The 26267-nt window shown below is 47.1% G+C and overlaps 1 protein-coding gene across 4 annotated transcripts in view; it reads right to left on the bottom strand.

Annotated features, from left to right (window-relative positions):
- Positions 1 to 26267, bottom strand: part of g2e3 (G2/M-phase specific E3 ubiquitin protein ligase) — a 301615-nt gene that overhangs the window by 251284 nt on the left and 24064 nt on the right. For 3 of the 4 annotated variants that reach the window (XM_041214819.1, XM_041214823.1, XM_041214821.1), the window contains exons 2-5: positions 24462 to 24538; positions 22984 to 23078; positions 9018 to 9119; positions 2487 to 2567 (exon numbers count right to left, since the gene is read on the bottom strand). In XM_041214819.1, coding sequence (XP_041070753.1) covers positions 2487 to 2567; positions 9018 to 9119; positions 22984 to 23078; positions 24462 to 24538 — 355 coding nt within the window. The remainder of the gene's footprint in view (positions 1 to 2486; positions 2568 to 9017; positions 9120 to 22983; positions 23079 to 24461; positions 24539 to 26267) is intronic. The other variant, XM_041214820.1, reaches the window with a different exon arrangement.

Below are 26267 nucleotides of genomic sequence, written 5' to 3'. Positions count from 1 at the left end.
GTTAACCACCTTCTCTACCAAGGAAAATAACTCCACCTTTCCATTACAATTTCCTGTACAATTTTATTCGCCTCAATTAAAGCTCACCTCAGCCTCTTCTATTCCAAAGACGACAATCTATCCAATCTTTTTCATAGTTAAAATTCTCTATTCCTGGCAAGATCCTCCTAAATCTCCTCCATGCTCTATCTAATGCAATCACATCCTTCCTGTAATGTGGTGACCATTATGCTGTTTGCAGAACTCTGGCTGCAGCTTATCTAATGCTTTTTCTTTAACAGTTCAAGCCTAACTTCCGCACTTTTACATTTTATGCCTCAGCCAATAAAGGGAAGTATCCCATATGCCTCCTCAACCATCTTATCTACTGGTTCTGCTACCTTCAGGAACCTGTGGGCATGCACTCCAAGTTTCCTCTGTTCCACTATGTTTGTCAGGTGGGGTGCGAAGAATCCACACGAGGCCCATGCTAAGAGTTGGCAGGAGCTGAGTGGGTGAGCTATAGAAAATTACCAAGATGGGGCAATGGCATGAAGGGAATTAAATACAAGAATGAGAAACTGAAATTGAAGCACTGGAAGGGCCCGGAGTCAATGAAGAAAAATGAGGGGAGGAATGATGAGCAAGTAGGACATAGTGCATGATAGGTTACATATAACAAAGTATTTGATGAGATGAAGTTTGTGGAGGTTGAAAGGGGCCAACTACGAGCATTTTGAAAATGTCAAGTCTGAAGGTGATAAACTTGTGGATAAGAGTTTCAGCTGCAGATGGGCTGAACAGGAGCAGAGATGAATAATGTTATGGAAGTGGAAAAAGGCACTTATTGTTATCAGGAGGATAAGGGGCTCAATTGACAGATGGATCAGTCTGAGGCAGGTCATGGGAAGGATCAGTGAAATCGTTGTGTTGAAAATGTGAGAAATAATCTCATTCTGATCACTGTAGGCCTGATTACATACTGCTGTCACTAATACTTATTATGGTCCCTTATCACCATGGCACAATCTAGCATCTTCTCATCTTCTCCCCATATTTAACCCCTCCTCTCCTTTGTCACATACTCTTTCCCTCTTCACATTCTCCAAAATATACCTGCCCTTTCTTTTTATATTCTGCACCAGATAGAGTAACACTCATTAATTTTATCTTGATCTCAACTTCCCTTTGTTCTCTTCCTCTTAATTCACTGTGTTCTCAAAGCCTTTCATGCTATATAACTTCTACCATCCATAAGCGCCTTGCATTTATATAGTACTTTTAAAATAACACACCCCTAGCAGTGGGCACAGTTGTACCTTCAACTTCAACATCTTTCATAGCTTGTCTACCATAGTAGATCACCATGTTTATGGTCATTTCCTTATGTTCCTCATCACCCATGTATTCCTGACCTCTTCCATCTCATTCACTGAAGAAAAAATCTCCACCTTCAGTTGTGTTTAAACATCTACACTCATACTCCCTCCACTTACCATGACATCTTTGCAGCTTTTGGTTTATTTGACCACTCGGTGGTCTTCAACTTCAATGCAATTGTCCTGGACAAAAGCTTGTGGCTTTCATCTCAGCTGTTCCTCTCAACATGCTCCCAAACATTGCTCCCTCAAGTTCAAAGGGCACAAACTTGAGAGTATCTGGCATTAACCAGCTAAGTGATCCATCATTCGGCTAAGTGATGGCTCAATGACACCAAACTACAAGACCTCACTCCTCTTTACTAAAATTTCCCATTGCTTCAGGATTGTCCCAGAGAGCAAAGGTCCCAGCTATCTTTTCTGTCCTCCCAACCTCTTTGTACCCATTTCCCCCACTCTCATTGCCAGCCACTACAAGGAATTCATAGTCCTTAGTTACTTAGATAGAGGTTGCCCATTTGTCAATTAAATCAAATCAACCTCCAGCTCTCCCAACTCAAGCCGTGAACTTCTATTCAGTTTCTCTCATTTCCCTGCCAAACATTCTCCCAGTTAATCTCATCCTTGAGATCCATCTCCTGCTCCAAATCCCACTAAACCCCTGGCTTCTTTTCCTCGACACCAATATTAGCTGATATTGTAAATAGTACCCTTTCTTCAAACATTGTTCCCCCTCCATTTCAAAAGCACCATCACCACTCCATTCCTCATAAAAACTCATCCTTGATCCCTACATCCCCATTCATTAGTGATCCATCTCTAACTTCCTTTTCCTTTCCAAATTCCTTAAAATGCTGTCACTGCCCAGATATTAGCCCATTTAATTGAGTGAATCCCTACAATCAGATTTCTAACCCCCCCCCACCCCCACCATAGCACTGAAACAGCCCGAGTGAATTGTAGCCTGGCCTTCCTACCAGACCCTGTCACTTTCAAAGCTCCTCAAGCATCTATCATTAGCTCCCTCCTCTTCCTGAAATACATGTTGTGCCATGGCGAGATGAACCACAGGAGGAGGATTGGCTTCCCCAAACATATTGATAACACAAAGGTCAAGCGTTACACCACCTCTTTTGACCTATGCAATGCATCTCCTCTGTCCGTCTGATTGACTGGCAAAAGAACTGAGCACGACATAGCTTCCTGGAGCTGAAAATCAGAAAGATTTAAGTCAACTGTGGGGCCCAAACACAACAAAATCCACATACTCACCACCAACTCTTTCCCACTGCAGCCCCATTCCCTGCCACTCAACTAAACCAGATCGTTCATAACATAGTGCTTGATCCCGAGCTAAGTTTCTGAACTCATATCCTCTCTATCACAAAAGCTACCTACTTACACTTCCATCATATTGCCCGCCTTGCCCTAGCCCAGACTTTCTGCCAATGAAGCACTCATCCTTACCTTTTATCATTTCCAGAATCAATTATTCTAATGTTCTCCTGGTCATCCTCTTATCCTTTATCCTCCATATATTTCAACTCATTTACAGCTTATACATTATCGCAGAAATCCCCTTTACTAACCACACCAGGTAACCTGCATTGGCTTTAGGTTCCCAGCATGTCAAAATATAAAATTCTCATCTTTGTATTTTAATCCATTCATGGGCTCATCCCCTTCTCATCCCTGTAATAGCCTCCAACTCTGTTCCTCTGGCTGTGGATTCTTATGTATTCCTCCCTCCTTTCATCCCATCAGTGACAAAGTAGCATATTGCTCCCTAGGTCACACTCTTTGGACCTCTCTCCTTAAATCCCTCTGCACTTACCTTCCCTTCAAGACCCTCCTAAAAACCCAGCACTTTGACCAAGCTTTTAATTACTGCTCCTAATTTCTTTCCTTTGTCTCAGAATCCATGTTTTTCTCCCACCTCTGATGTGCCTTGGAGTTCTTTTCACATAAGTGCTTCATAAAACCAAGGTCCTTAGAAATTAGTCTACTTTTGAGACTCTATCACAGTATCTTTGCAGTACAGGAGGCAGCCATTTGAGTCTTCAATGGCTCTCTCAAAGAGCATTCCACCTTGTCTCACTCATGTGCCTTATCCCCGTAAACATTCTCTCTTTTCAGGCAGCAATCCAATTTCCTTTTGAATACCACGATTGAACCTGCCTCCACCACTCTTTCAGGAAGTTTGTTCCAGACTCCAACCACCCTCTGGGTGAAAACATTTTTCCTCACAACACATTTACTCCTTTTGCCAATTATTTTGAATCTGTGCCCTCTAGTCCTTGATGTTCTTGAGTGGGAACAGTTTCTCACTATTTACCCTGTCCATACCCCTCAGGATTTTGAATACCTCCATCAAGCCTCCTCTCAGCCTTTTATTTCTCCAAGGAAAACAGTCTCAACCTCTCCAATCTATCCTCATAGCTACAGCTTTTCATACCAGGAATCATCCTTGTGAATCTCCTCTGTACTCTCTCCAATGCCTTCACATCCTTCAAGTATGGCACCCAGAACTGGGCGCAGTGCTCCGGATGAGGCCTAACTAGTGCCTTATATAAGTTCAACGTTACTTCCTTATTCTTGTACTCAATGCCCCTATTAATAAAGCCTAACATACTATATGCTTTATTAATGCTCTCGCAATATGCCCTGCCATCTTCCAAGGCCTATGTGCGTATACACCAAGGTCCTTCTGTTCCTGCACCTCCTTTAGAGGCTCTCCCTTTATTTTATACTGTCTCACCATATCTTTCCTGCCAAAACGAATCCCACACACTTCTCTGCATTGAATTTCATCTGCCACTTGCCTGCCCAATCCACCAACATGTCAATGTCCTTCTGAAGTTCAAGACTATCCCCATCACAATTGACAACATTTCCAATCTTCGTATCATTGCAAATTTTGAAATCATGCGCTGCACACCACAGTCTAGGTCATTAATATATGTCAAGAAGAGCAAGGATCCCAACACTGACCTGAGGGACTCCATTACAATCCTTCCTCCAATCTGAAAAACAACCATTTATCACTACCCTCTGTTTCCTGTCACTCAGTATGGGATTCAGCGATGGCAAAGCCACTGAATGCCAAGGAGAGTAGCTAGGCCCTCTCTCGCCGGAGATGGCCACTGTCCCCCAACCATGTGGCTCAAATGCTACCTGTCGCTGTCCAGGCCGTGCTGTATCTGGAAATGGATCGCTTCAGTATCTGAGGAAGCGCAAAAGGTGCTGAACATTGTGTAATCATCAGTAAACATCCCCACCTCTGACTTTATAATGGAAGGAAGGTCATTGATGAAGCAGCTGAAGATAGTTGGGCCTAGGACATGTGACATACCACACATAGCTGCAGCCCCATTTTAAAACATCTTCACAGAGAGAGGGAGTCTATTGCATGGATTTTTTGATTATCAACAATAATCCACTTAAATGAAAAATAGCCAGGCACCATAACAGACACCAAAATTATGCTAGTTAAGCATCCCATTTATTCAAAGGCTGTGAAGATGGCACATAGACAATATTGTTGTGATGGATACTTAGCCATGCTGCGAAACAGTTCAACAAATGAAGAATTTTGAAATTGACACTTGTTCTGAGTAATATCCTGAATTGCTTTTTTTTCACTTAATTACCAATAGCCAGAGTTGGGCCAAGGGTGTATTTATTTGATATTGAGTCAGTTTCAATGCAACCAAATTCTCTATGTCAACAAGTAAAATCAGCTGTCAATAAAACAAAACTTCTTCACATTGCACAAACATTTATTAAAAACCGCAAGAAAATAATACCAATTACTAAAGTGATGACTGGTTTTTAAAGATGGAAAAATTACTGCAGATACAGATGCATAACTATATCTCAAAGACTCCTCTTAAAGTCACAGCAGCGCATTGGCCAAAATACCTTGGGAGACAAAATCAACTGTAGCTTGTGTTCCATAATGAGCTATGTTAGATCTTCCGATCTCTGAATTATTGGAGACAGGATGCAACCCCACCCCACAATGGGCAATTACTCTACTACCCTCCAAAAGAGTCTCCAACTCCGAGTTAAGAGCCAGAGACTTTTGGATAGTCTTGACTTACTTACCTGGATGTTATCCAGGAAATGTTAGACTTGGGACTGAAGAGGAACTTGCGGTGAGAGGCGGCGATCCTGTGGTCAAAGTCCATGTTGGTACCAATGATACAGGCAGGGCCAGGAACGAGGTTCTGCTTATGAGCAGCTAGGAGCTAAATTAAAAAGCTGAACTTCAAAGGTAATAATCGCTGGATTATTACCTGAGCCATAAGCAAATTGGCATAGGGTAAATAAGATTAGAAAGAGGAATGTGTGGCTCAAAGACTGGTGTGGGAAAAGATGGGTTTCAATTCATGGGGCACTTGCCCCATGAGGAAATGGGGGCTGTACCAATGGGATGGTTTTCACCTGAACTGTGCTAGACCAGAGCTCTGGCAAGTCATGCACCAAGGGTGGTAGAAAGGGCTTTAAACAAAATAGTGTGGGAAAAGGATCGTGTGGGAGGAGGTGTAGTATATCAAAAGGTACTAGAGAAGGGGAGCGAGTTGGTTAAAGGTAACCACGAATGTCCCTTCAGGGAAGGAAATCTGCCACCCTTACCTGGTATGGCCTACATGTGACCCAAGACCCACAACAATGTGTTTGATTCTTAATTGCTCTCTAGAAAGGTGTGGCAAGCCAATTAGCTCATGCGCATTTAAGGATGGACAACAAATGGTTGTGCCAGCAATGGCCACATCCCACGAAAGAATAAATAAACCCAGATGTTAGGCTGTCGGTTGCTGCTTTCTGTCTCCTTCCCTTTTTGAATAAAGGAGTTAGATTCACCATTTTTCAACCTTATGGAGCCTTCCCCGGATCTCGGGAATTTTGGAAAATTAAAACCAATGCATCAACTGTCCCTCTAGCCACTTCTTTTAAGATCCTAGGATGAAGTCCATCAGGGACTTGTCAGCCCGCAGCTCCAGCAATTTGCTCAGTACCACTTCCCTGGTGATTGTAATTTTCTTAAGTTCCTCCCTTCCTTCCATTTCCTGATTTACAGCTATTTCTGGGATGTTACTTATATCCTCTACAGTGAAGACCGATGCAAAGCACCTGTTCAATTCACCTGCCATCTCCTTATTTTTCAATAATAATTCCTCAGACTCACTTTCTGTAGGACCAACACTCACCTTGTTAACTCCTTTTTTTAAAAAATATCTATAGGAACTTTTACATTTTGTTTTTATATTTCTGGCTAGTTTTCTCTCGTATTCTATTTTTTCTCTTCTTCTTAATCTTTTAGTTAATTATTTGTTTTTTTATATATTCTGTCCAATCTTCTGACCTGCCACCAATCCTTGTGCAATTAAATGCTTTTTCTTTAACTTTGATACTATCTTACCCTTTTTTTAGTTAATCACAGATGGTGGGTCCTTGTCTTGGAATTTTTCTTTCTCATTGGAATGTACCTATGCTGAAATATCCCTTTGAATGCCTGCCACTGCATCTCTGTTGACCTATCCCTTAATCTAATTTGACAGCTCACTTTAGCTAGCTCTGCTTTCATGCCCTCATAATTGCCCTTAACTTTAAAATGCTAGTCTTGGACCCACTCTTCTCTCCCTCAAACTAAATGTAAAATTAAATCATATCATGATCGCAGCTACCTAGGGGTGCCTTCACTATGAGACCATTAATTAATCCTATCTTGTTGCACAATACCAGATCTAGTGTAGCCTGCTCTCTGGTTGTCTCCAGAACATGCTGTTCTAAGAAACTATCCTAAAAACATTCTATGTACCCCTCATCTACCTTTGCCCATCTGATTTTTCCAAGTCTATAAGTAGATTAAAATCCTTCACGATTTTTGCCATGCCTTTCTGACTAGTTCCCATTATTTCTTCCTTTATACTCCATCCTACCATGTGGGTACTATTAGGGGGCCTGTACGCCATTCCCACAAGTGACTTCTTGCCTTTATCATTTCCTGCCTTTACCCAAGCCACTTCTACATCCTGGTTTCCTGAACTTCGGTCATCCCTCTCCATTGTGCTAATACTATCATTAATGAAGAGAACCGCACCCCCCGCCCACAACACCCCCCCCCAAAACCACCCCCCCCACCACCCCCCCCACACCCCCACCCCCCCCCCCACACACACCCCCCCCCACCCCCACACACACCCCCCCACCCCCACACACACCCCCCCACCCCCACACAGCCTTTTCTTAGCTACCTGTTTTCGCTAAATGTCCCATACCCTTCAATATTCAGGTCCCAATCTATGTCATCCTACAGCCATGTCTCTGTAATAGTTATCAGATTGTACTTATTTATTTCTATTTGAGCTATCAGTTCAACTGTTTTGTTTCGAATGCTACGTGTATTTAGATACAGAGCCCTTAGTTTTACCCTTTTATTATTTTATTATTTTCATAACCTCTAGCATCACCTGCTGATTTATCTTATATTTGTACTCTCTATACCTTCCGGTCATGATCTGTTTATCATTTCCCATATTAGTACCTTTCTCTCTTGTTTTGTCTCGACTTACTTATGTATTACAACAGAAGCAAACAGATTGGCCGAGGAAATATCCAAGAGGGGTCCAAGTTTCTGATCATGGCAGGCAAGTAAGAAAACAGAAGAATAGTGACGGGTTGGGGTATGGATCGAGCTGATTAATTACCAAACGTGGGGGAAAATGAAACATGATGAAACATGACAGTGACAGGAAGGGACGAAGATATCACAGAAGAGCCCTGAGAGGGACACAGAAGTACTGGGATTGGGCCCAGAGATAGTTAAAGGAATGGATAGGGTAAATCCAGAATATTGCAACTAGCAGCTGTAAATCCTCTTCTCAGAGGAAGAGAGGGAAGAAAATTGGCTAAAGACAAACTGTGAAAGATTATTTACAACTTCACTGCGGATTTAAATACATGAAAAATGGGTGGGTTATGTAACAGGCAGGAAATCCACCACGTCATTTACTATCCAGCTTGCCTTATTGGTGGTGCAAAGTCTCAGGAATACTTTTTGTTCAAAGTAATTCCATTTTATACAACAAAATATTAACCTCAGAAAATTTCCCAACTATTAGTGGCATTTTCCATGACCATGTTATTCAAAAGCAACATTCAGGAAATCTTGGCACTTGTTTCTTATGGAGTTACCTCATGATGAACAGGGAAACTCCCAATCACTGTCACCAATGTAACTTTTTCTGCTAATAATAGGCAACATAAAGTTCTCTTGATCTTCAACAAAAAATAATCCCCTAGGCTTTTCTACTTAAGAGTAGCTCTTATTAGTAAGGACAACAGTTCTATTTTCCAACAATACATCCTTGAAGCTTATCCCAAAAAAGCACAAATTTAAGGCTGTTGGGCACAAGTATTTGTTTATAATAGAAACTGGGTTTATGTTAATCAAAATGCATTTGAGCGCAGGTCTCAACATAAAAGAATGCTACTGAAAACATGCTATGAAATCGACCCCCATTTTCAATTTTGGATAAATCAAAGTTAGCTTTAGTTTGCAATGAACTCTAATTTCTAAAAACTCATCACGTGCAATTGAAACTGAGTGACAAGAAAAAAGCTCAAGGTCATAAAATAGTAAATTTGACATACCATTCTTGAAGCTCTGCGAATCTCCTTTCTGATATCTGCAGCTAGAAACCCATAAATTCCTTCATTCTCTTTCCCACGCTGATACAATCCACTTGACATAATCTATACCATGTGCCAAAATACACATTGGAATTACTCGAATTGCATGACATTAAGGGAAACCAAAAGTAAACTTAAAAACAAATTATCTCTAAAAGACAGCTCCTTATTTACAACTGTCAGTTAACTATTGCCTCTTCAAGCTGATAATCTCACTTTCAAAATATTGTAGTTATGACAGTCTGATCAGCAATTCCTTAGTTTAGCTTGTTAAATAAATTACAGAATAATTCCACTAGATAGAAAAGACAGATGCTTTTGACTTGAGTAATCAATAACTTTACAATACTTTCCAAAGGAAAGATGTGCCTGCTGAATGCCTGTTTACTTAAAGAAAAATAAAATAATTTATACCTAATTGTGCATATTCCAAATATTAATAAGGGTGGAATGCCCTATTATGTGCTGAGTTCTTTTGGCTCAGAAATAACTTATATCTTATAGATCCCATGTCGTATTATACAATTTATTTTTGCAAATGTAATGAAAGAGAATTTCTGACCATCATTGAAAATTCTATTGCTCCTACAGACAAAACATTAATAAGCTTGCAGAAATTTGCCAATGCCATTTTATTCAGAGGCAATTATCATCAAGAGCGAGATTCAAATTTTAACCGAAGAAACCAGATAATTCAATCACCAATTTCCTGAAAGGCTGATGAAAATATTTTGAGCATTATAATATGAATATGATGGATTATTTTCATTCTTTGCACGGCTTTTATGACCTCACAGCTAGCATGTAGCCTGTTAAGTAACTGACACCTCTGAGCATTGGATACAAGTGCCATAGGAGCGAAATCACTAAAACAAAATGAAAGTCAAACTGGACATCACAAACTTCAAAATTGTTAAGTCTAGAAATTCCCAGTCCTACCAGTGCTACATCATAAAATCAAGCCCAGATAAATATTGATAGAAAACTTGTCAAGTATGAAAACAAACCATTTTGCAAGTTCGCAAATCAGCCCTGAGATTTTCCAGAAAGGAACATATTGAAACTTTTACAGGAGGTTAATGGCAAAGTATTTGAGGAAGATTCATTATTTCAAAATAGAATACGTACCTAAAGGTTAGAGAAAACAATTAAACTGGTCAAGATAATATTAAAACTCAACCCACTGGTCTGAATTTAGTTAATAAAAAGCAAAAATGGCCTTAAATAGAAGACACGGCATAAAAGGAAGCTAATACAAGGGAATAAGTCTTTTTGTTTCTCAAAGACCACAAACTCTACAGCAGCCTGGTTCAGTTGACCGAATTTACTTATCTGAGGCTGAAGGTTGAGAGTACTCCTTTCCAAGGGCTTGAACCCTCACTCTTCATTGTAGTACAGAGGGGATGCTGCATTCTTGGATGGGTACTAGTCCACGACTTTTAACTGACGCCCAATCTGCCAATTTAGGCGTATATTAAAACATACCATGGTATTATTGGAAAAACAGATAAGTCTCATGTCCTAACCAACTTTCTTACTCCAAATAATCCTACTTTTTGCAGGTAGTTCACTTATCACTCACCTCATCCTTGTAGTGGGATCTTACCCACTGTTCAGTGAAATGCACGGCAAAAAAAGTATACTATTTGTAAAAGAGGATATGCATGGGTGTGAGGGCGCGGGCGTGAGAAAGAGAGTGTGTGTGTGAATGAGTGTGAGAGAGTGAGAGAAAGAGTGTGTGCGTGTGAATGAGTGTGAGAGAGTGAGAGAAAGAGTGTGCGTGTGAATGAGTGTGAGTTTGTGAGTACGCGTGTGTGTGTGTGAATGGGTGTGAGACTTTGTGAGAACGCGTGCGCATGTGAATGGGTGTGAGAGTTTGTGAGTACGCGTGTCCGTGAATGGGTGTGAGAGTTTGTGAGTACGCGTGTGCGTGTGAATGGGTGAGAGAGTTTGTGAGAACGCGTGTGCATGTGAATGGGTGTAAGAGTTTGTGAGTACGCGTGTGAATGGTGTGAGAGTTTGAGAGTACACGTGTGCGTGATTGGGTATGAGAGTTTGCGAGTACGCATGTGCATGTGAATGGGTGTGAGAGTTTGTGAGAAAGCGTGCGTGTGTGAATGGGTGTGAGAGTTTGAGAGTACGCGTGCGCGTGTGAATGGGTGAGTTTGTGAGTACGCGTGTGCGTGAATGGGCGTGAGAGTTTGTGAGTACACATGTGCGTGTGAATGGGTGAGAGAGTTTGTGATTACACGTGTGCGTGTGAATGAGTGAGAGGGTTTAAGAGTATGTGGGGGGCGGGGAGAGGGCGAGGGGGGGCGGGGAGAGGGCGAGGGGGGGGCGGGGAGAGGGCGAGGGGGGGCGGGGAGAGGGCGAGGGGGGCGGGGAGAGGGCGAGGGGGGTGGGGAGAGGGCGAGGGGGGCGGGGAGAGGGCGAGGGGGGCGGGGAGAGGGCGAGGGGGCGGGGAGAGGGCGAGGGGGGCGGGGAGAGGGCGAGGGGGCGGGGAGAGGGCGAGGGGGCGGGGAGAGGGAGAGGGGGCGGGGAGAGGGCGAGGGGGCGGGGAGAGGGAGAGGGGGCGGGGAGAGGGAGAGGGGGCGGGGAGAGGGAGAGGGGGCGGGGAGAGGGAGAGGGGGCGGGGAGAGGGAGAGGGGGCGGGGTGGTGGAGAGGGGGCGGGGAGGGGGAGAGGGGGCGGGGAGGGGGAGAGGGGGCGGGGAGGGGGAGAGGGGGCGGGGAGGGGGAGAGGGGGCGGGGAGGGGGAGAGGGGGCGGGGAGGGGGAGAGGGGGCGGGGAGGGGGAGAGGGGGCGGGCGTGAGGAACAAAGAGAAGGAGAGTAAGAGAGGGAGAGTAAGAGAGAGGGAGTGTAAGAGAGAGGGAGTGTAAGAGAGAGGGAGTGTAAGAGAGAGGGAGTGTAAGAGAGAGGGAGTGTAAGAGAGAGGGAGTGTAAGAGAGAGGGAGTGTAAGAGAGAGGGAGTGTAAGAGAGAGGGAGAGTAAGAGAGAAGGAGAGTAAGAGAGAAGGAGAGTAAGAGAGAAGGAGAGTAAGAGAGAGGGAGATTTTGTGTGTATGCATGAGAGGGGGGGAGAGAATGTGAGTGTAAGAGGTAAGAGTGTGTGTGAGAGTGAGCAAGCGTGTGAGGGCATGAGAGTGAGAGTGCGTGTGAAGGAGAGTGAGAGTGTGCGTGTGAGAGAAAAAGTGTGATTGCATGAAAGAGTGCGTGCACGTCAGAGTGTACGTGCGTATAAACAAGTGTGTGCACGAGAGCGCACAAGAAGGTGCGTGTGCAAGAGTGTGTGCACATGCACGAGTGTGCACACACGTGAGAGATTTTGTGTGTATGCGTGCGCGAGAGAGAGAAATTGAGTAAGTGAGAGTGCCCACATGTCCGTGTGAGATTGTGTGCGCATGTTCGTGTGTGCATGGGACAGAGAGTGCGTGTGCGTGGGAGAGAGCGAATGTATGCGTGCATGCGTGTGTGAGAGAATGTGTGCACATGTCTATGCGTGCCAGAGGGAGGGATGGAGTGGGTGTATGCATGAGATAGCTTGTGTGCGAGTGTGTGTGCATGAGAGACAGAGTGAGTGCGTGAGGGAGAGGGGGAGGAGGGGGAGTGGGAGGGGGAGGGGGAGTGGGAGAGGGGGCGACAGAGAGGGGGGGGCGACAGAGGGGGGGGGCGACAGAGGGGGGGGGGCGACAGAGCGGGGGGGGCGACAGAGGGGGGGGGGGGGGCGACAGAGGGGGGGGGGGGGGGGCGACAGAGGGGGGGGGGGCGACAGAGGGGGGGGGCGACAGAGAGGGGGGGCGACAGAGAGGGGGGGGCGACAGAGAGGGGGGGGCGACAGAGAGGGGGGGCGACAGAGAGGGGGGGCGACAGAGAGGGGGGGGGCGACAGAGAGGGGGGGGCGACAGAGAGGGGGGGGGCGACAGAGAGGGGGGGGCGACAGAGAGGGGGGGGCGACAGAGAGGGGGGGGGCGACAGAGAGGGGGGGGCGACAGAGACGGGGGGGCGACAGAGACGGGGGGGGCGACAGAGACGGGGGGGGCGACAGAGAGGGGGGGCGACAGAGAGGGGGGGCGACAGAGAGGGGGGGCGACAGAGAGGGGGGCGACAGAGAGGGGGGGCGACAGAGAGGGGGGGGCGACAGAGAGGGGGGCGACAGAGAGGGGGGCGACAGAGAGGGGGGGCGACAGAGAGGGGGGGCGACAGAGAGGGGGGGGCGACAGAGAGGGGGGGGCGACAGAGAGGGGGGGCGACAGAGAGGGGGGGGCGACAGAGAGGGGGGCGACAGAGAGGGGGGGGCGACAGAGAGGGGGGGCGACAGAGAGGGGGGGCGACAGAGAGGGGGGGCGACAGAGAGGGGGGGCGACAGAGAGGGGGGGCGACAGAGAGGGGGGGCGACAGAGAGGGGGGGCGACAGAGAGGGGGGGCGACAGAGAGGGGGGGCGACAGAGAGGGGGGGCGACAGAGAGGGGGGGCGACAGAGAGGGGGGGCGACAGAGAGGGGGGGCGACAGAGAGGGGGGGCGACAGAGAGGGGGGGCGACAGAGAGGGGGGGCGACAGAGAGGGGGGGCGACAGAGAGGGGGGGGCGACAGAGAGGGGGGGCGACAGAGAGGGGGGGCGACAGAGAGGGGGGGCGACAGAGGGGTGGGGCGACAGAGAGGGGGGGCGACAGAGAGGGGGGGCGACAGAGAGGGGGGGCGACAGAGAGGGGGGGCGACAGAGAGGGGGGGCGACAGAGAGGGGGGGCGACAGAGAGGGGGGGCGACAGAGAGGGGGGGCGACAGAGAGGGGGGGCGACAGAGAGGGGGGGCGACAGAGAGGGGGGGCGACAGAGAGGGGGGGCGACAGAGAGGGGGGGCGACAGAGAGGGGGGGCGACAGAGAGGGGGGGCGACAGAGAGGGGGGGCGACAGAGAGGGGGGGCGACAGAGAGGGGGGGCGACAGAGAGGGGGGGCGACAGAGAGGGGGGGCGACAGAGAGGGGGGGCGACAGAGAGGGGGGGCGACAGAGAGGGGGGGCGACAGAGAGGGGGGGCGACAGAGAGGGGGGGCGACAGAGAGGGGGGGCGACAGAGAGGGGGGGCGACAGAGAGGGGGGGCGACAGAGAGGGGGGGCGACAGAGAGGGGGGGCGACAGAGAGGGGGGGCGACAGAGAGGGGGGGCGACAGAGAGGGGGGGCGACAGAGAGGGGGGGCGACAGAGAGGGGGGGCGACAGAGAGGGGGGGCGACAGAGAGGGGGGGCGACAGAGAGGGGGGGCGACAGAGAGGGGGGGCGACAGAGAGGGGGGGCGACAGAGAGGGGGGGCGACAGAGAGGGGGGGCGACAGAGAGGGGGGGCGACAGAGAGGGGGGGCGACAGAGAGGGGGGGCGACAGAGAGGGGGGGCGACAGAGAGGGGGGGCGACAGAGAGGGGGGGCGACAGAGAGGGGGGGCGACAGAGAGGGGGGGCGACAGAGAGGGGGGGCGACAGAGAGGGGGGGCGACAGAGAGGGGGGGCGACAGAGAGGGGGGGCGACAGAGAGGGGGGGCGACAGAGAGGGGGGGCGACAGAGAGGGGGGGCGACAGAGAGGGGGGGCGACAGAGAGGGGGGGCGACAGAGAGGGGGGGCGACAGAGAGGGGGGGCGACAGAGAGGGGGGGCGACAGAGAGGGGGGGCGACAGAGAGGGGGGGCGACAGAGAGGGGGGGCGACAGAGAGGGGGGGCGACAGAGAGGGGGGGCGACAGAGAGGGGGGGCGACAGAGAGGGGGGGCGACAGAGAGGGGGGGCGACAGAGAGGGGGGGCGACAGAGAGGGGGGGCGACAGAGAGGGGGGGCGACAGAGAGGGGGGGCGACAGAGAGGGGGGGCGACAGAGAGGGGGGGCGACAGAGAGGGGGGGCGACAGAGAGGGGGGGCGACAGAGAGGGGGGGCGACAGAGAGGGGGGGCGACAGAGAGGGGGGGCGACAGAGAGGGGGGGCGACAGAGAGGGGGGGCGACAGAGAGGGGGGGCGACAGAGAGGGGGGGCGACAGAGAGGGGGGGCGACAGAGAGGGGGGGCGACAGAGAGGGGGGGCGACAGAGAGGGGGGGCGACAGAGAGGGGGGGCGACAGAGAGGGGGGGCGACAGAGAGGGGGGGCGACAGAGAGGGGGGGCGACAGAGAGGGGGGGCGACAGAGAGGGGGGGCGACAGAGAGGGGGGGCGACAGAGAGGGGGGGCGACAGAGAGGGGGGGCGACAGAGAGGGGGGGCGACAGAGAGGGGGGGCGACAGAGAGGGGGGGCGACAGAGAGGGGGGGCGACAGAGAGGGGGGGCGACAGAGAGGGGGGGCGACAGAGAGGGGGGGCGACAGAGAGGGGGGGCGACAGAGAGGGGGGGCGACAGAGAGGGGGGGCGACAGAGAGGGGGGGCGACAGAGAGGGGGGGCGACAGAGAGGGGGGGCGACAGAGAGGGGGGGCGACAGAGAGGGGGGGCGACAGAGAGGGGGGGCGACAGAGAGGGGGGGCGACAGAGAGGGGGGGCGACAGAGAGGGGGGGCGACAGAGAGGGGGGGCGACAGAGAGGGGGGGCGACAGAGAGGGGGGGCGACAGAGAGGGGGGGGGCGACAGAGGGGGGGGGGCGACAGAGGGGGGGGGGCGACAGAGGGGGGGGGGCGACAGAGGGGGGGGGCGACAGAGGGGGGGGGCCACAGAGAGGGGGGGCGACAGAGAGGGGGGGCGACAGAGAGGGGGGGCGACAGAGAGGGGGGGCGACAGAGAGGTGGGGCGACAGAGAGGGGGCGGCGACAGCGAGGGGTGAGTGAGAGAGGGGGGAGTGAGAGGGAGGAGTGAGAGGGGGGAGTGAGAGGGGGGAGTGAGAGGGGGGAGTGAGAGGGGCGAGTGAGAGGGGGGAGTGAGAGGGGGGAGTGAGAGGGGGGAGTGAGAGGGGGGAGTGAGAGGGGGGAGTGAGAGAGGGGAGTGAGAGAGGGGAGTGAGAGGGGGGGAGTGAGAGGGGGGAGTGAGAGGGGGGAGTGAGAGAGGGGGAGTGAGAGAGGGGGAGTGAGAGAGGGGGAGTGAGAGAGGGGGAGTGAGAGAGGGGGAGTGAGAGAGGGGGAGTGAGAGAGGGGGAGTGAGAGAGGGAGAGTGAGAGAGGGGGAGTGAGAGAGGGAGAGTGAGAGTGAGAGAGTGAGAGAGGGAGAGTGAGAGAGGGAGAGTGAGAGAGGGGGAGTGAGAGAGGGGGAGTGAGAGAGGGGGAGTGAGAGAGGGGGAGTGAGAGAGGGGGAGTGAGAGAGGGGGAGTGAGAGAGGGGGAGTGAGAGAGGGGGAGTGAGAGAGGGGGAGTGAGAGAGGGGGAGTGAGAGAGGGGGAGTGAGAGAGGGGGAGAGGGAGTGCGTGCACGCTTGTGCGAGAGAGAGGGGGAGAGAGTGTGAGCGTAAGAGGTAAGGTAAGAGAGAGAGAGAGTGTGCATGAGTGTGTGCTTGAGACTGAGCGAGCGTGTGTAGGTATGAGAGTGAGTGTGTGTGTGAGAGACAGAGAAAGTGTGCGTGCGTGAAAGAGTGTGCGTGCACGTCAGAGTGTTCGTGCATATAAACAAATGTGAGAGAGAGAGTGTGAGAGAGGGTGCGTGCGCAAGACTGTGTGCATGTCTGAAAGAGAGGAGTACGCTTGAGTGAAAGCTTGTGTGTGAGTGTGTGCGCATGAGAGCTAGAGCATGTATGTGTGAGAGAGATAGAGTGAGTGAGTTGAGAGGGAGTGAGAGTGAGAGGAGGTGTGTGTGTGTGTCAGAGAAAGAGAGAGAGCGCGAGTGCAAGTGTGTGCGTACACGTGGGAGTGTGTGAGAGAATGCAAGAGTGAGAGAGAAATTGTGCATGCATGCATGAGAGAGTGTATATGTGAGAGAGTGTGTGTACACATGAGAATGTGTGTGAGAAAGCAAGAGCGTGCGTGCACGTGGGTGTGACAGAAAGAGAGTGCGCATGAGAGAGAAATGTGTATATATCAGCAAGATATATTAATGTATATCATGTTATTGGAAAATTTTTTAAAAAACAGAGGTTTAGTCTGTGGGTGTTTTAATTGGATTAAAGCCAGCTAGTCTGGGTGCTTTAATGTATAGTAGTTTTGAGATATAAACAGAGGTAGAGGGTACGTTTGCATTTTGTTGAAAAGAACAATCAAGAATGGGAGTGAAACCTTGCACCTAGATAGGAGGCACCAAGCAATGTTTATATTACTAATAAAATTGGTACAATGAAAAGAGTTCAAAGAGCCTGGTGATACAATGAAAATTTACATTCAAAGAAAAAGGCTGGGTCTAACAGAAAGCAAAACAAAAACAGAATTACCTGGAAAAACTCAGCAGGTCTGGCAGCATCGGCGGAGAAGAAAATAGTTGATGTTTCGAGTCCTCATGACCCTTCAACAGAACTGTTCTAGGTGTGTGTGTGTGTGTGTGTGTGTGTGTGTGTGTGTGTGTGTGTGTGTGTGTGTGTGTGTGTGTGTGTGAGAGAGAGAGAGAGAGAGAGAGAGAGAGAGAGAGTGCATGCGTGCCTGTGTGCGCATGCGAATGCCTCTTGAAAGTCCATTTGCAACACATCTACAGCATTACCCTCATCAACCCTCTCTATTACCTCTGAAAAACTCCAGTAAGTTAGTTAAAACACAATTTTACCTTTAGAAATCCATGTTGGGTCTTCCTGATCAAGCCACATTTTTCTATGTGACTAGTAATTCTATTCCAGGTGATTGCTTCAAGGAGCTTCCCCACCACTGAAGTTAAACTGACTGGTCTGTAATTGCTGGGCTAATCGCACAATCTTTTTTGGACAAGGGCATAATATTTGCAGTTCTCCAGCCCTCTGGCACCTCCCCTGAGTCGAGGGAAGACTGAACGATTATGGCCAGTGCCCCTGCAATTTCCCCTCTTACTTCCTTTAATATCCTTGGCTGCATTTCATCTGGTCCCAGTGCATTAACAACTTTAGGTACCAATAGTTCATCCAACACTTTCTCCTTATCAATTTTGAGCCCTTCTAATGACAGAGTTTCCTCCTCTGTCCCTGTGGTCTCGGTAACATCTGCCTCCTTGGTAAAGACAGATGCAAAGTACTCATTTAACACCTCAGCCTCTACATGTAATCGGCCCTACTCCTCCTTTTACCACCCTCTTACTATTTGTGCGCCGATAGAAGACTTTGGGATTACCCTTTATGTTGGCTGCCGGTCTTATCTCATGATCCCTCTTTGCTTCTCTTATTAGCTTTGTTCACTTCCCTCTGAGCCTTCTGTATTTCTGCTTCGTTCTCAATTGTATTTTCTACCTGACACCTGTCAAAAGCACACTTTTTCATCTTTATCTTAGCTTCTATCTCCTTTTTCATCCGGGGAGCTCTGGGTTTGTTTGTCCTACCTGTCCCTTTTGAGGAAAGAGACTTGATATTGCCTGAACCATTTCTTTTTTGAAGCTAGCCTATTGTTCAAGTTCAGTTTTTCTTGCCAATCTCTGGTTCCAGTCTATCCAGCCCCATTGAAGTCGGCTCTCCTCCAGTTAATTATTCTTACTCTGGATTGCACATTGTCCTTTTCTACCGTCATCTTAAACCTTACAATACAATGATCAATGTCTCCTAAATGCTCTCCCACTGACACGATCTACTTGGTTCACCTCATTTCCAAGAACCAGGTCCAACAGTGCATCCGTTTCATAACAAGCCTACCGACTCCCACAGCTACCTCGACTACAGCTCCTCACACCCCGCTTCCTGTAAGGACTCCATGCCATTCTCTCAGTTTCTTCGCCTCCGTCACATCTGTTCTGATGATGCCACTTTCAAAAACAGTTCCTCTGACATGTCTTCCTTCTTCCTTTGGTCTAAGCGCAAGCATGACCCAGACCTCCCTGTCGCTTGCCATTCCAACACTCCACCTTGCTCTCATGCCCACATGTCCATCCTTAGCCTGCTGCATTGTTCCAGTGAAGCTCAACGCAAACTGGAGGAACAGCACCTCATCTTCCAACTAGGCACTTTACAGCCTTCCGGACTGAATATTGAGTTCAACAATTTTAGATCATGAACTCTCTCCGCCATCCCTACCCCTTTTCCGATCCCCCTTTTTTCCAATAATTTATATAGATTTTTCTTTTCCCACCTATTTCCATTATTTTTAAAAGTATTTTCATCCATTGTTTTATCTTTGCCTTTAAGCCTATTTCGATCCCTTCCCCCCACCCCACCCCCACTAGGGCTATCTGTACCTTTATTATCACATTCCTTAGATAATATTACCAGCTTCAACACCTCTTTGTCCTTTTGTCTATGACATCTTTTGGTTATCTCCACCTATCACTGGCCCTCTAACCAGCTCTACTTGTCCCACCCCACCTTAAACCAGCTTATATTTCAACTCTTTTCTATTTTTCCTTAGTTCTGTTGAAGAGTCATACGGACTCGAAACGTTAACTGTGTTCCTCTCCGCAGATGCTGTCAGACCTGCTGAGTTTTTCCAGCTATTTTTGTTTTTGTTGTGCATCCATTCTTGTTGGACAGGACACATTCTGCTGTAGAAAATTCTTCTGAACACAACCTAGGAACTCTCGCCCCTCTCCATCCTTTACACGACCACTGTCCCAGCCTACATTCCGGTGATTAAAGTCCCCCATTATAACTACTCTATAGTGATTGCATCTCTCTGTAATTTCCCTGCAAATTTTTCCCACTAAATCCTTCTATTTGTCGGTCTATAGCAACGTAATTGCACAATTTTTGTTCCTTAGCTCCAACCACGTTGATTCTGTCTTTAAACCCTCTGGGACTTCCTCTTTCTCCAGCATTGCAATGCTCTCCTTGACCAATACCACCGCCCCTCCTCCTTTTCTTCTTTTCCTATCTTTTCACCTTGTACCCAGGAATATTTAAACACCCAGTTCTGCCCTTCCTTGTTATCGCCACAACATCATATTTCCAGTTCTGTGCTTGTAACTCCCCAATTTTATTTGCTATACTCCATGCATCCACATACAAACACAGCAATTCTCGTTCAGGCTTCATGACTTTCTCCCTTACTCCAACTCCATCTAGTAATTTACTACTCTCTATACTAGTGCCCCCAATATTTTGTGCACCCTGGTATTCCTCTCTAATATTCTCTCCTGGTTCCCACATCCCTGCCAAGTTAGATTAAAACCCTCACAACAGCATAGAGAGCAGAGGAGGCTGAATACATTTTAGGCTGACTTATACTGATTTTTGATTGACAAGGGAGTCAAGGGTTATGGGGGCTGGCAGGAAAGAACAAAAAAAAAACAAAGAACAAAGAAAAGTACAGCACAGGAACAGGCCCTGCGGCCCTCCAAGCCTGTCAAACTATAACATTTTGCACTTCCGGGGTCCATATCTCTCTATTCCCATCCTATTCATTTATTTGTCAAGCTGTCTCCTAAACACCACTATCGTGCCTGCTTCCACCACCTCCTCTGGCAGAGAATTCCGGACATTCACTACCCTCTGCGTAAAAAACTTTCCCCGCATATCTCCACTAAAGTTTTCTCCTCTCACCTTAAATCTATATCCCCTAGTAATTGACCCTTCCACCCTGGGAAAAAGCTTCTGATTATCTACCCTGTCCATGCCACTCATAATTTTGTAAACTTCTATCAAGTCGCCCCTCAATCTCCGTCGCTCTAGTGAGAACAATCCGAGTTTCTCCAACCTCTCCTCATAGCTAATAACCTCCAGACCAAGCAGCATCCTGGTAAACCTCCTCTGCACCCTCTCCAATGCCTCCATATCCTTCTGGTAATGTAGCGACCAGAATTGCATGCAATATCGCAAGTGTGGCTGCAGCATGACTTTGCAGCTTTTATACTCAATACCAATGCCGATGAAGGCAAGCATGCCATATGCCTTCCTGACTACCTTATCCACCTGCGTTGCCACTTTCAGTGACCTGTGAATCTGCAGACCCAGATCCTTTTGCCTGTCAATGCACTTAAGGGTTCTGCCATTTACTGTATTAGGCCTTCCAAAATGCATTACCTTTCATTTGTCCGGATTAAACTCCATCTGCCATTTCTCCGTCCAAGTCCCCAACCAATCTATATCCCGTTGTTTCCTTTAACAATCCTCTTCACTATCTGCAACTCCTCCAACCTTAGCGTCGTTTGCAAACTTACTAATTAGCCCAGTTACATTTTCCTCCAAATCATTTACGTATACTACAAACAGCAAAGGTCCCAGCACTGATCCCTGCGGAACACCACTAGTCACAGCTCTCCATTCAGAAAAGCACCCTTCCACTGCTACCCTCTGTCTTCTATGACCAAGCCAATTGTGTATCCATCTTGCCAGCTCACCTCTGATCCCGTGCGACTTTACCTTCTGTACCAGTCTGCCGTGAGGGCCTTGTCAAAGGCCTTACTGAAATCCACGTTTATAACATCCACTGCCCTTCCATCGTCGATCATCTTTGTCACTTCCTCGAAAAACGCGATCAAATTAGTGAGACATGACCATGCTGCCTCTCACTAAAATGCCCATTTGCTTCCAAATGGTAGTAAATCCTGTCACGAAGAATCTTCTCCAATAATTTCCCTACCACTGTCATAAGGCCTTTAATTTCCTGGATTAACCCTGCTACCCTTCTTAAACAATGGAACAACATTGGCCATTCTCCAGTCCTCTGGGACTTCACCCAATGCCAGTGAGGATACAAAGATTTCTGTCAAGGCCCCAGCAATCTCCTCCCTTGCCTTCCTCAGTATTCTGGGGTAGATCCCATCTGGCCCTGGGGACTTATCCACCTTAATATTCTTCAAGGTGCCTAACACCTCCTCTTTTTTGATCTCGACATGATCCAGGCTATCTACACACTCTTCCCTAGACAAATCGCTAAGTCCTTCTCTTTGGTGAATATGGATGAGAAGTACTCATTTAGTATCTCTCCCATTTTTTCTGGCTCCACATATAGATTCCCACCTCTGTCCCTGAGTGGGCCTACCCTTTCCCTGGCTACCCTCTTGCTTTTTACATATGTATAAAAGGCCTTGGGATTTGCCTTAATCCTGGTTGCCAATGACTTTTCATGACCCCTTTTAGCCCTCCTGACTCCTTGCTTAAGTTTCTTCCTACTTTCTTTATATTCTCCACGGGCTTCATCTGTTCCCAGCCTTCTAGCTCTTACGAATGCTTCCCTTTTCTTTTTGACTAATCTCACAATATCCTTCATTATCCAAGGTTCCTGAAACTTGCCATACTTATGCTTCATCCTAGCAAGAACATGCCAGTCCTGAATTTTTATCAACTGACGTTTGAAAGCTCCCCCCACGTGTCAGTTGTTGATTTGCCCTCAAACAAGTGGAGTTAAAGTCACAATTGGATCAACTGTGGTCTTGCTGAATGTCATAGCAGGCTCAATGGGCCAAATGCCTTCTCCTAATCCTATTTCTTATGGTCTCACTGAACCATGGCACAAATAGCTGTCCCTGAAGGAAAAGCTGATTGTAACAACTCACAATATTTATACACTAAGGAATTAAATGAAGTGAAAAATCAATATTTGAAAATACACTCAAATGGATACCATCTCAGTAATAGTGACCATGAAGCAATTGTCGTAAAAACTGTTCTGGTTCACTAATGTCCTTTAAGAATGGAAATCTGCCATCCTTACCTGGTCTGGCCTATATGTGACTCCAGGCCCAAGTAACATAGTTGAATCTTAACTTCCCTCCGAAATGGCCCAGCAAGCGATTCAGTTGTATCAAACCGCTACAAAGTCTAAAAGGAATGATCTATCTTCCTAACAGCACTATGGGTATACCTACACCACATGGACTGCAGGGGTTCAAGAAGGCAGCTCACCATCACCTTCGAGGCCAATTACGAATGGGCAGTAAATGTTGGCTAGCTAGGAATGCCCACATCCAATGAGCTAATAAATAAAAAAAGGTAATAATGGTTTCAACCTACCAAACAATAGTAATGAAGAGTTATTCCATTGTCATAAGTTTTCTTCTCGCCATATTTTTCAGGGCAGTCATCATTCCGTCGACAAAATACACAAGCTATAGGAACAAACAAAATTTAATCTTGAATGAACTGAGAGTGACTACTTTTGGAATATGAGTAACTATGCCAAAGCCCTGAAAAGATTTTTTAAAAATGGTACCAAATCAGGTGCAATAATAGTAACATCCATTTAGAAGGTTTTTTCTTTCAGGCCTTCTTTCTCCGCCCGATTCTTATGACAGCAGTAATCTTTCTGCCAGGGCCAGACTTGAATCACTATAATTTGGGGCAGCTTCACAGCTAATGAGGGAAGTTCTTTGTGCAAGCAGTATTAAAAGAATTATTTCTATTTGTATCATAAGTGTCTCGCTCTCAATCTGCAGCAGAATTGTTACTGACATATGACAGGCCATATGCAACATTCACTAAAATATGCCGCTGCTCTTGTAATCCATAAGCCTAGAAGCAACTGGGCAACATGTTACTTACCACTAAGTATGTACATCATCAGAACCAAGACTGCCCATTCCATTCTACAGGTATACTTGTAAAAACAGTGGGACACATGCATTCAACTCTAATATGCAAGTGTCCCTATGGGAAGAGAGAGAAAGTGAAAAGGATATTTGTACTTGTGCACTTCCTAGTAGCTGGCTCAGAACAAACAAATTTGCTCTCAATTTCCTCAGCTTTTCATAAACAAAATAAAAATCAGCTGAGATCAAAAATCTGTAAATAAGTCTAAGAAAATAAAGTGTGTTAATACAGGAATGGAGCGATCATCACCAGAGCTCCCTGGAGGTTCAGGAACTATCAAGCAAACAGCATGAATTACACAGACTTGGAAAGATCCAACATTTGATCCCTGGCCAAGTCAACTGATGTGAACTGCATTGGCAGTAAAGGCACTGTTGACCTTATTCCCTCTGGGCTAAGAGAGGGAAAATCAGCATGCACCTTGCTCCTTTGCACCATCCTGTGATACCACTGGAAATATTTGTTCATGGACATCCGGTGTGTGCATATTGCAGTCCAATGCTAAACATCAAGGTAAACAGAGTCTGGCACCCATTTCAGGTGGCAGTAGGCCACTAATCTTCTAATAACTTGGCAATGTGATATACATGAAAATAATTCAGATGTGGTCAATACTACCACCTTTCATATTCCTTTAAATGGACTCAGCACATGTATTTGAGCTAAAATGAAAAAAACTTTTTGTACAGAAACAAACATCAAAATTATAATTGTACATAATTTATAGAAGAAAACAAGCTGTTGAACTTTTGCTCATCAGCTGGCACTTAACCCAAATGATGCATTATGCAGATAAGATGAAATACTGCCTGATCACACCATTCAATCTCTTGTACTACTTCTACCTTTCAAACAAATAAGTTCAAAATGAAGATAGAAGGTAAAATATCAGAAGTACTCACAAGGATTTTGCCTCTGCTCCAGCTTCTGCTTTACATTCGTAGCAAAGTCAATTGCAGCACCTGACTTGGGCAACTTCCTAGATAAAAGCACAAAAACATTAAAATACACGTAGAAGACAGATTGTCCAACTACCTGATTTGAGGTTAGACACACCAAGTTTCATTTTAAGTGCCACAGGTGACAAATCAAAACCTCCATCAAGCTTTTGTTCACTTGTCTCAATATCTTATGTGGCTCGGTGTGAAATTGTTTGATAATATCCCTGTGAAGCACATAGGGTGTTTTGCTCCATCAAATGCAAATTGTTAGTGTTGTTGATGTTCTAAATGCGCAAGTTTAATGTCACATACCAGGCTTATTCATCAGAACTACTTAATTCACGTGAGGGGCTGGATAAACAGGCATGCCTATTCAGTGATAGTTTGGTATGAAGTAAAATCAACTCTTCCTCATTTTGCAAAATTACACCACACATCATGATTCTCTGGTCAGCTGAGATCCAGAAAAGAAAAATTTTAAGTAATATTGTATCTGCCATAGATGGACAGAGCAGCTAAGACCGAAGTCAGGATTGGTAAACTAATGAAAATGATTTTTTTACATTAAAAGTGCTATATAGATGCAAGTCGTTGTTGTACTTCAATAACTTGTGTTCATGGGCAACACCAAGAGAAATGTATTAGTACAGTTAAAAAGGCCTCCCGAGATAGCCAAAGGTACCTTTCTAATTCTATAATATTAAACAATTTTTGTGTGAGAAGTTCAGAAAGCTGAACAGGATTTGTAAAATGCAAATGAAACCCAATATACAGTGCTGAGTAAATTACAGTTTATCCATATTTGCAGGGGTTCAGTCATTACTATTTTTATTTCAACCAAGCTGCCTAAAATTCAAATCTGTACTCAGAGAAAATCTTTATGTTAATTGTTGATCAACAGAATCTTGCTCTATTTTCATAAAAGGGTCACCTTTCATCTCCCTATAAGCATCGAAAAGGAATAGCATCCATTTTAACTTGAGTTACCATAGCCTTTTAAAAACAAAATAAATAGCACACATGGGTTCACTTGTTGTCACTCTCTATATTATTGAATTCTATTGGTAAACTGTGCAAGACTGAAACTGAATTATCAAACCATGTTTCACTACTTCTTAACTGACCAACCTTCTTAGTAGTTAGCAGATGCCCTGATTTTGCCTCTCCTTGACTATACAGTTTCGCGATCAGATTTAAGAAACAGTTTTTCTGGAGCGTAACTTGGGAATTTTATGTGTTATATTTTGACAAATGTATTATGTGCTAACATCATTGCATCTTCCTCCAGTTAGAAGAGATAGTTTTCGACTTCCAGAACCAACTGCAAAAGATTGAATTTTCAGCATAAACTTGTTTACAAAGCAGGTAAGTCACCAGAAATCCAGCTAGCCTTACAGAAGGCACAAAAGGAAATAATTATATTTTCTTTTATTGAGTATAGTCTTGATTCACAGATGCTCAACTCTATATATAAATCAAGTGTATAATCAGAGGAAAAAATCAGGACACCTGTGAACTTTTCTGGAAGACTGTGCTTTCCAAAGTCTACGTAAAACACTATCATCCCAGTGGTGAACTTGAGCAATAGCTGATTGGCTATTTAGCTTGTGATTAAATATGAGCTTCACTGGTTGAATTTTGCTAGCAAGGTCACAATATAGGATTTCTCCGAAGGCCATTTGTAGTTACCCACTGGGGGAGGATCAGGCTGCAGCGAGTGAAACTCTGATCATGGTGCAAATGGTCTGGTTCACTGCCTCCCTTCTG

This window comes from Carcharodon carcharias, chromosome 20 (genome assembly GCF_017639515.1).
Source record: "Carcharodon carcharias isolate sCarCar2 chromosome 20, sCarCar2.pri, whole genome shotgun sequence".
Lineage (NCBI taxonomy): Eukaryota > Metazoa > Chordata > Chondrichthyes > Lamniformes > Lamnidae > Carcharodon > Carcharodon carcharias.
The sequence above is the reverse complement of the archived record's forward strand: the minus strand, read 5'-3'. Positions and strand labels throughout refer to the sequence as shown.